Raw genomic sequence first — 10,086 nt, 5'->3', positions numbered from 1 at the left:
CAATAACTAATGTACAAATTTTTAATGAAAATCATAATTTTTTTTAAAAAATTAGGTTTTTATGTGTAACCCGTAATTTTATAGACAATGCTATAATTTTATATTTTATTTGATATTTTTATTTTTAACATAAAAAAAATTATACATATATTTAATATTATATATTTTTATTTTATTATTAATTTCATAAAATAACTTTAAAATTAATTCTCAATTAATTCCGTTTAATCTCCGATTTCCGCGTCTAACTTCACCCTCGATTTTTTAATTCATCATCGTCAACTTCGAAGCGAATATCTTGGAAAAATAAACGTTTTAAGAACCATATATATATATATATATGATAGTTTTCTTTGTGGCATATGAATTACTATCACAATAAAAAGTGGATAAAAACAAGTTTGTACTGTAATTAATAACAAAGCCCCTCCTCTCTTGAAAAAGAGTTCTCTCTTGAAAAGAGTTTTCTCTCTGTCCTGACTATCGAGATCCCCCATCACAAGCTGTGCTCCAACTTTCGAACTTGACGCAGATCTACCCGTTTTGCTCAGATCTAAAGAAACTGGATCTCTCTTGGTTTTCTTTGAAGATTTTCCTATTTGGGTCCCGTCATCGGTTCTGTTCTCCACCCCCCCTCATTGCACTTCACCCAGACCTCTCCAGTCTCTGTTGTGAGCTCTCGGAAAGCTTCCTAGCCAAGGGGTTCCGACCGATGCCTGCTCAGGTGACGTCAAAGCTGAAGGCTGACGGCGGCGCAATCCTAACCCTTGGTGCCCCCCGTTTGACCTACCCCTCTCAACAACTGGACTTAGGCCCACTTGTAATCCCATTGAGGCCCATTTACAAAAGGTCTGATACAATTTTATTTCTCCTAATGCCCAGGTTTGCTCCATCATTTTCATATTTGTATTCTTTCGTTAGCTTCTCTTTGTACCGAGTCATGATTCTACTTGATCGAAGACTGCAACTAGAACATGATCGTTCAAGGTCGCTATGTTGGTACAAAAGCTATCTGAGAACCCTGCCTTTAGATCCACCTAGGGTTGTTACTCATGGTTGGATTAGCTTGGAAAATAACGGCATTATGACCCCATCTCATAAACGTTGGGGTTACCGAAATCTTTTCAAGTGCCCTGCTTTGTCTCACCTGTTCTCTGAACCCAATCAAGAGATATGTTGCATCTCTATGGACGTACCAATTATCTCTGTTTGGTCAAGACGAGTTTTCCTCGGTAGCAGATCATTGGTGTCTCAAAAGTTGCTTGATAGAATCGGTTGTCGAGGTCATTTTCTTAACTCTGCTCGGATGTTTGCTTTGTGTAGCCATAGTTATGACTCTGATCCGACAGCTTGCTGGAACCCTATCCATAAACCCTTTGATCCCCTGTTTCATCTACCGCCATTAGATCGAATGCTTGTGTATGTTGACATTTTCCAGGATCAAACTGATTACAAGCTTTGTGTGGAATTCATTTACCTCCATTTCCATGTGAGAGATGACCCACTTGCTTTGTTACGGTTTGACTCCCATTTCCTGCGATTCCCGCTTATAGCTTCATCTAGTATCCTGATGTTTGTTCCTAAAAGCCTAAAGGACCTTGATCCTATGCTCTTGAACCCTCTAAAGTTGGCGACAAACTCCATAAGCGTTCCCCCGTGGAACACCTTTTTACAAGCTCAATTGCGTCATCCGCTAGAGCTGTTTATGACCACTCGCTGGTCGAGGATCTCGTGAAGCCTGCTTTCAAGTACGAATCCGCTTTGGTTCCAATAGACTTCCCAAATATTGTAAAACTGTTTCAGTTTGAAAATCCTTTTGTTAAACTCATGGAGCTTTTATCTTTAGCTTTCTTTGTCTACCATGAATCATGTTGTAAGAACTCACCTCTTGTTGGGGTTTAAATTGAATGAAAATTCATGTTTTGTCAAAAAAAAAAAAAAAAACCCCTCAAAATGATATAAAATTATAATCACTTTTGAGTCATGTGAGAATCAGACAACAGATTAGGTAATTTTAACATCTTGTGATAATTGTAAAGGTCTCTTTCTCAATCATTGCTTCTTAACACTTATTAGAGTGTAAAGTATCATCACACTACCTAACTTAACAATGGCCTCTCCTTTTTTATCTATAGCTTCTCCTCTTTCTCTTCTTCTTGCTTTGTTCCTCTGCTTCTCAACTCTCCACTGTTCCAACTCCATCGGCAATGGCTACCGCCTGATCTCAATCGAGAAGTCTCCCGAAGATGACAGCTTCATTGGCTATCTCCAAGTGAAGCAGAGTACCAAAATCTACGGCTCTGATATAACCACTCTTCGTCTCTTCATCAAGTATAGAGATTTTATATCCTCTGCTTCGCATCCTACATTACCAATCTTTTTGTGACCGTTGGATTTTCTTTTTTCCAGGCATGAAACAGATCATCGCCTTCGTGTTCACATCACAGACGCCAATGAACAACGATGGGAAGTTCCGTACAATCTCCTCAGCCGGGAGAAGCCACAGCCGGTGATCAGAATATCAAGAAAATCTCCGGTTACGGTACAGGAGATCTCCGGTCCGGAGCTGATTTGTACCTTCACCACAGATCCTTTCAGCTTCGCCGTGAGAAGAAGATCCAACGGTGATACGATTTTCAACACAAGCAGCTCCGATGAGGACTTCGGAGAGATGGTCTTCAAGGACCAGTACCTTGAGATCTCAACTTCGTTACCTAAAGACGCGTCTCTGTACGGATTTGGTGAAAACTCACAAGCCAATGGAATCAAGCTTGTCCCTAATGAGCCTTACACTCTCTTCGCTGAAGACGTCTCGGCGTTTAAACTCAACACCGATCTTTACGGGTCGCATCCGGTTTATATGGATTTGAGAAACGTTAGAGGTAAACCCTATGCACACTCTGTTCTGCTTCTCAACAGTAATGGTATGGATGTATTTTACAGAGGCGATTCCTTGACGTACAAGGTAATTGGAGGTGTTTTCGATTTCTATTTCTTAGCCGGATCGTCGCCTCTTAACGTCGTTGATCAATACACTTCGTTAATCGGACGGCCAGCACCAATGCCGTACTGGTCTCTAGGTACTACTAATATGAATATCTCCTTGTTTCTGTGTAATTTATGTGTTTTCTTACTAATCTTTAACCTAATTTGTCATCTAGGGTTTCATCAATGTAGATGGGGTTACCGTAACGTATCAGTTGTTGAAGATGTTGTGGACAATTATCGCAAGGCTAAGATCCCTCTTGATGTGATTTGGAACGATGCTGATTACATGGATGGTTACAAGGACTTCACCTTGGATACTGTGAACTTCCCTCGTGCTAAGCTATTAGCTTTCTTGGATAGAATCCATAAGATGGGAATGAAGTATGTTGTGATTACTGATCCTGGTATTGGTGTTAACGCGAGCTACGGTGTATACCTAAGAGGCATGGCCAACGATGTGTTCATTAAATATGAAGGTAAGCCTTTCTTGGCTCAAGTGTGGCCTGGTCCGGTTTACTTCCCTGATTTCCTTAACCCTAAAACGGTTTCTTGGTGGGGCGATGAAATCCGACGTTTCCATGAATTAGTACCCATTGATGGTTTATGGATAGACATGAATGAGGTCTCCAACTTCTGTTCTGGTTTGTGCACAATCCCTGAAGGGAAGCAATGTCCGAGTGGGGATGAACCTAGTGCGAGGTGTTGCTTAGACTGCAAGAATTTAACCAATACAAGGTGGGATGATCCACCTTACAAGATCAATGCTACTGGACACAAAGCTCCTCTCGGGTTCAAGACTATTGCCACAAGTGCTTATCATTACAATGGTGTTCGAGAGTACGACGCTCACAGCATCTATGGGTTCTCTGAGACCATAGCAACCCACAAGGCCTTACTTGCTATCCAAGGCAAACGTCCGTTCATATTATCTCGGTCCACTTTTGTTGGTTCAGGTCAGTACGCTGCTCACTGGACCGGAGATAACCAAGGAACATGGCAGAGCTTGCAAGTATCTATCTCAACAATGTTGAATTTTGGAATATTTGGAGTTCCCATGGTTGGTTCAGACATATGTGGATTCTTCCCTCCGACACAAGAAGAACTATGCAACCGTTGGATTGAAGTTGGTGCGTTTTACCCCTTTTCAAGAAATCACGCAGATTACTACGCTCCAAGAAAAGAGCTTTACCAATGGGAAACAGTTGCAGAGTCAGCTCGTAACGCTCTTGGGATGAGATACAAACTCCTTCCTTTTCTCTACACTCTTAACTACGAAGCCCATATGACTGGTGCACCAGTGGCTAGACCACTCTTCTTCTCTTTCCCTGACTTCACCGAATGCTATGGTTTGAGCAAACAGTTCTTGCTTGGAAGCAGCTTGATGATATCACCGGTTCTTGAGCAAGGCAAAACCCAAGTGGAAGCACTGTTCCCACCAGGTTCTTGGTATCATATGTTTGACATGACTCAGGTCGTTGTTTCCAAGAACGGGAAGCGTGTGACTCTCCCAGCTCCTTTAAACGCTGTGAACGTGCATCTGTACGAGAACACGATATTACCTATGCAACAAGGTGGGTTGGTTTCTAAAGAAGCGAGAACTACACCGTTTAGTCTGGTCGTCACTTTCCCGGCGGGAGCGTCAGAGGGATATGCCACCGGGAAACTCTTTCTGGACGAGGATGAGCTTCCGGAGATGGAACTTGGAAACGGGCAGTCAACGAACGTTGACTTCTACGCATCCGTTGGAAATGAGAGTGTGAAGATATGGTCGCAAGTGAAAGAAGGTAAGTTTGCGTTGAGCAAAGGTTTAGTGATTGAGAAAGTGATTGTTTTGGGACTTCAAGGAACAGGGGAAGTTTCTGAAATACATATCAATGGGAACCCAATCTTGAACGAGACCAAGACGATTGAGGTTAGCTCCAAGGAGCAGAAGTATGTGGTGGGTTCGGAAGATGAAGGAGAGAGTAAGAGCTTCATGGTTGAGCTTAAGGGCCTTGAGATACTAGTGGGTAAGGACTTCAATATATCCTGGAAACTGGCTAGTACGTATTATCAATGGCGTCCATTAAACTACAAGTGAGAGTTAGTCAAATTATTAGTGAGGAAAATGAGATTATAGCAAAGTTATTTAAAGCCTTTAAGGCAATCGTGGCTAGCTGTATTCTCTCGTGAGACCAATGCAATAACATGTATATATTAGTAGAAACGCATTGTCTGCTAACTTAACAGGTACTCTAATGAATCAGTTAAAAATTATAGGTTATCTGAAAGCACTTTAATCACATAATTTATGTTAGAATGCTTTAACTTGATTTTCTAATTATAAATTGGGATTCATACGTATAGGATGAATCGCAGGTACTAAAATAAAGATAACAACAACTACTTAAATAGATGAATTCAAGTTGGGTTGGTTTCTAAAGAAGCGAGAACTACACCGTTTAGTCTGGTCGTCACTTTCCCGGCGGGAGCGTCAGAGGGATATGCCACCGGGAAACTCTTTCTGGACGAGGATGAGCTTCCGGAGATGGAACTTGGAAACGGGCAGTCAACGAACGGGCAACTGTAACAGGCCAAAGAAAGATTTTAAAAAACAAAGACAATGGCTTCGCCCGGTTTCGAACCGGAGACCTTAAGTGTGTTAGACTGACGTGATAACCAACTACACCACGAAACCTACTTGTCAAATCTTTTCTATGAGCGTTTATAGACCAAAAATGACATATCGACCAATATCACAAACAAAACAAAACCTATGTTATTTATAAAAATATATTGTAAAAAAAAAAAAAAAAAACTACGCACAAACCTCGACAAAGAATCTAACCGAGATCATAACAAAAAATGGCTCTGAAAAAACTACCTAGTTGTCATTTGTGCCTTATTGCTAAAACCACTTGGCCATTCCTTTGCATCTTTCTCCATAAAGTCCAGGAACTTGTTTGGTAATATCATCCATATCGTGTACCTTTGTCATCGAGAGCAGTTTTTGTATCTATATCTCATTGTAGCTCCCATTGATAAAGCTCCAGATAATAATCTCTATAATCTCTATAGGAAATGTTTGAGTTTTATAGCAATATGTTGTTTTCAAATTGCTGTTTTAAGCTCAGGATTACCTAGAGGAAGCTGAATTCCACATAAATTAATATTAAAAAAAAATGTGACTGAACAAAAAAAAGAAGGAAGCCACATACACTCATATTTTGTCCCACATCCCAAAACAATACAGGAAGCAGTACATGATTTCTTCTTTATTTATGCTCATTTAAGTTAAATAATTAAGTGTTGAACTTGACCCGGTCCGCCGATTCAATCGCTGGTTAGCGGGGTTTAGCCGGGTTTTCCTGATTTTATCCCAGTTTTTTAGTATTTGGTTTTTAAGTAATATCCGGACCAGGATAGCTTCTAGTTCGTGGTTAAACCGGTTCGACCGGCTGGTCTGGTATAGGTTTAAAAACATTGCATATAATACATCAAATTAAGAAAATTTTAGATTTTTCTGCATTTATTGTAATTTTGTTTTTGAAAAAAGGATATGTATTAATTAAGTGAATAAAAATTGTGTGTTTAACGTCACACATCAGTTAAAAAAATTATACTATGGTTGAGAGTCATATTATAAATAAAACCAAAATAAATATAAATCTTAATGCACATAAAACTTAACTCATCGAGCATCCAAATTTAAAAGTTTTGATCCAGTTTAATTTGAGTCTTTAGTAAAAGAAAATATTATATATAATAAATTGAAAACCCTGAAAATTTGATTATAAAGATTTTAAAAATGTCATAGGAAAAGGTTCTTTGGTCAGACGAGTTTTGATCAATATTAATATGAATTTAAAGTATCATTACCCTAGTGTTACAACACGTATAAACCATCATTTCACTATTTTGTTAACACCATCAATATTAAAATATTATACATATCAAATTAATTTTATTAAATTATATTTATGTAAAATAAATTTATTATTTATTATATCGCGGGTCAAATACTAGTATAGTTAAATTAACTAGTTATTCTTAGCTTAAACTCAGATATATCTTGTCGTAAACAAAGAGAAACCAAAGCTGCTTGGAGATATAAGCTGCTTGGAAAATGGTCAAAATCAACTATTTGTCAAACGCTTTTTCATACTTTAACTTCAATACCCTGCAAATAACAACTTGAATCGTATGAAAAATTAAATTTGCTACCTGAATTAGATGAAATATTGTCAATTTCAACATCCGACCGAACGGTGTGAAGTCAAAGTCTAATGATGATGAGTCTAACGACCTATGGTGTTCACGTGGCACAGGGACTTACCAAAATGACGTATTTTTGGTCATTTTTGGGTGTGTTGTGGCAAGAAACAAAGCGTCTGACAAAAAAGGGGTATTGAAGTCCATTTTTGGGTATGTTGTGGAATTTCATTTTTGGTCATTTTTTGTCACAACACACCCAAAAATGACCAAAACGATGTCATTTTTGTAAGTCCCAATGTTATGTGGATGACTAGGGTCATTTGACTCATCATCGTTAAACTTTAACTTAGCACCATTTGAGCATATTGAAATTGACAACATTTTATATAGTTCAGAGAACAAATTTGAATTTTAATACTGTTCAAGTTGTTATTTGCAGAGTGTCAAAGTTTAGGTATGAAATAGTGTTCAGCAAATAGTTAGGGTTGATTTTGGCTGTTTTTGCATCTATTCTCCACCCTTCGGGTCATTTAGTTACGGCTTTGTGGTAGCCATTCACAACCGTTATACTACGATGTCTAGTTCAACAGATGCCTCGGCCTCAAATCGAAAACGGGGTGTGCTGTGATGATTTTGTAACTTATGTCTATGTTTTACTCGTGATCAGTTGCCAAGAACGGTAAAGCACATCTGCGATGAGCATCTTCTTTCCTTTTTGTTATGGTGAAGATGTGAGTGATGGGTGATAATTGGTGTGACATTTCGAAGGGAAAATACCAAAATATACTAAAGCCGATATTGGCAGAGGACTTACCAACAGACAAACGGGTCAAAGCATTTACATGAACCTATAAGATTTAACACATAACCATTAATGTACTAGGTCTTCAATATACTATGTCTTCAATTCACCAACCCATTAATGTTCTTCTCACTTTATTAACAATCTCATTTCTAGCAGAAGCACTACCGAGCTGGAACAAACAGTTCTCATCCAGAAGAAATCTGTACACTTCCCATTCTCTGTCACTAGCTGTGTACCTCCTTATTTCAGCCTGAGATTGAATCAAAAGACAAAGCAGTTCACAGTTAAGAGTCACTGATTAAAAGATTTCCGTGAATAGATTTGGTTCTTACCGAGAAAACACAGATTCCAAGCACTTTTAGTGAAAGGGTCACGTCATAGAACACTCTTGGTCTGCCTTTACCAGATAGCTCAACTGGATTAGCAACCATAAGTTCAGTTTCTGGCCCTCGGTTTGTTATTATGACACGTAAAGGGTGAAGCATTTCAGCCTTCAGACGTGAACATAACGAATTCTGCTTATCAGGATTCACGATCTTGTTCCCATCTTTCAGCTGAATAAATAGGTCTAGATCCCGATGACCTTGCGTTTCAGGTGAGAACCTGCCATAACACATCTGCAGAAACAGATCACAAAACTAAGATAACACAAAAGAAAGGCAATGATCTAATATCTCAAAATCTGACAAAAGACGCATGTTATCTTTACCATTTACCTTAATCTCAAAGTCTTTTAATGTTCTTAATACATCATAGAGAAGGCCTCTGTGATCAACACAGCGTATTTGGAGTAATGTGTGAGCCGGGCTTAAACAGTTGTCAACTGTGATAACAGAATCCTTCAGCTTTATCATATCATCAGAAAGAAGCTGAACGCGATTGTCTTCATCGGTAAGCTGCTCAGACGAAAACAACTCCTCAGCCACTGCTGGAGAAAGAGATGGAATATTCTGATGACATTCATACTCAGGACCAGCCAACTGAAGTTCACAGCTTATACATGATTCTCCCAAGACAGAACGAAACTTCCCTCGTGTATCCTCTTGGCGCTTCTCTGTGTGTAAAAGATCCCTAAGCAGACAATGATCACCATTAAAATACTTACCAGCAAGTCTTAAGGAGCAGATTAATTTACTCACATGTTATCTGTAATGAAGAAAAGATCCATAACTCTCCCATCCGGCGTCGTAGTGACCTTCACGGTTTGAATCGAGAGCTCAAGCTCAGTTAGTACTCTAGTAACATCTACAAACAAGATTCTCACACAATCAAGATAAACACTCAGTAAAGCAAAATCAACACAGACGACGATCTCAGATCAGTCACAGTACCGTGCAAGAGACCGTTACGGTCTAGGCAAAAGAACTTCAACAAGTAAACAGGCGTTGATGCAGGGCAAGAAGACACCAAATCGAGCACAAAGTAGGATGAGCAAGACGGGCATACAGATACAAGCTGATTCTTCAAATGTGACCATCTTAATCTAAGAGAATCATAGTAAGGAACCACCCACAATACTATGTAACACCATACTCCATCAGTTGTAACATCTAACAACATACCAAAATCATTTCGTTATCTAAGCAAACAAATTACAGAAGAACATTTTTGAGCCAATTTCTGGAAGAATCGTACCTCCTTTTGTGATGTAAAGCCCGAAATCGAGTAAGATTCTGCAAACATCGCAACATAAACCAGTCCTATCAGGACAATTCACGGTGATAACATGCGCGTCTCCTAGCTTCTTCCCCAATTCTATCATAACGGTGTCTTCGCTTCCCGGAGCTCCCATTTCTCGTGAATCGATTCCGATGAAATTCACGGCGAGAGCTGATTCCAATCCAAGCTTCGTCGTCTCCTCTGGATCCTTCCCTTTCTGATTCTCTCTAGAACATGAGAGAGTGAGGGAGATTGATTAATATATATGATTTGACAATTTTGTTGTAAACCGAAAATTAAATTAGGTTTAATATAGACAAACCGGTTAGTCTCGTACATACAACACGGCTTGGTATAATAACCAATTATCGCAGTCCGGTTCATAACACAGATTTTGATTAGTATTTTGATTTTGTTCACAGCAAACCAGATAACCGCCG

The 10,086-nt window shown here is 39.1% G+C and overlaps 3 protein-coding genes and 1 non-coding gene across 7 annotated transcripts; 2 read left to right on the top strand and 2 right to left on the bottom strand.

Annotated features, from left to right (window-relative positions):
* Window positions 1–408: 408 nt before the first annotated feature.
* Window positions 409–1,851, top strand: LOC147942568 (uncharacterized). Its single transcript, XM_087452999.1, has one exon. The coding sequence runs from the start codon at window positions 713–715 to the stop codon at window positions 1,733–1,735; it is 1,023 nt and encodes a 340-aa protein (XP_087309125.1). The 5' UTR covers window positions 409–712; the 3' UTR covers window positions 1,736–1,851.
* Window positions 1,852–1,983: 132 nt separating this feature from the next.
* Window positions 1,984–5,194, top strand: LOC104790831 (putative alpha-xylosidase 2). 3 transcript variants are annotated; one of them, XM_087452997.1, is made up of 4 exons: window positions 1,988–2,331; window positions 2,410–2,882; window positions 2,966–3,080; window positions 3,162–5,194. In XM_087452997.1, exons 3-4 carry the CDS (start codon window positions 3,062–3,064, stop codon window positions 5,066–5,068), a joined length of 1,926 nt encoding a protein of 641 aa, XP_087309123.1. In that variant the 5' UTR covers window positions 1,988–2,331; window positions 2,410–2,882; window positions 2,966–3,061; the 3' UTR covers window positions 5,069–5,194. The 3 variants fall into 3 exon arrangements, with proteins under 3 accessions (XP_010514918.1, XP_087309123.1, XP_087309122.1); XM_087452996.1 differs by having other exon boundaries at window positions 1,995–2,331; window positions 2,944–3,080; XM_010516616.3 differs by having other exon boundaries at window positions 1,984–2,331; window positions 2,410–3,080.
* Window positions 5,195–5,591: 397 nt separating this feature from the next.
* TRNAV-AAC (transfer RNA valine (anticodon AAC)) lies at window positions 5,592–5,665 on the bottom strand. The gene has a single exon. It is a non-coding gene; the product is annotated as a tRNA-Val (tRNA).
* A 2,277-nt stretch (window positions 5,666–7,942) lies between these two features.
* Window positions 7,943–9,930, bottom strand: LOC104790830 (ACT domain-containing protein ACR9). 2 transcript variants are annotated; one of them, XM_010516614.3, is made up of 6 exons: window positions 9,623–9,930; window positions 9,319–9,537; window positions 9,127–9,232; window positions 8,704–9,058; window positions 8,320–8,604; window positions 7,943–8,237 (listed from the first exon to the last, which is right to left on the bottom strand). In XM_010516614.3, the coding sequence occupies exons 1-6, from the start codon at window positions 9,777–9,779 to the stop codon at window positions 8,091–8,093; spliced, it is 1,269 nt and encodes a 422-aa protein (XP_010514916.1). In that variant the 5' UTR covers window positions 9,780–9,930; the 3' UTR covers window positions 7,943–8,090. The 2 variants fall into 2 exon arrangements, with proteins under 2 accessions (XP_010514916.1, XP_087309120.1); XM_087452994.1 differs by having other exon boundaries at window positions 9,127–9,182; window positions 9,623–9,880.
* Window positions 9,931–10,086: the final 156 nt, after the last annotated feature.

Source organism: Camelina sativa, chromosome 6, assembly GCF_030686135.1.
Source record: "Camelina sativa cultivar CO46 ecotype springtype chromosome 6, ASM3068613v1".
Lineage (NCBI taxonomy): Eukaryota > Viridiplantae > Streptophyta > Magnoliopsida > Brassicales > Brassicaceae > Camelina > Camelina sativa.
The sequence above is the reverse complement of the archived record's forward strand: the minus strand, read 5'-3'. Positions and strand labels throughout refer to the sequence as shown.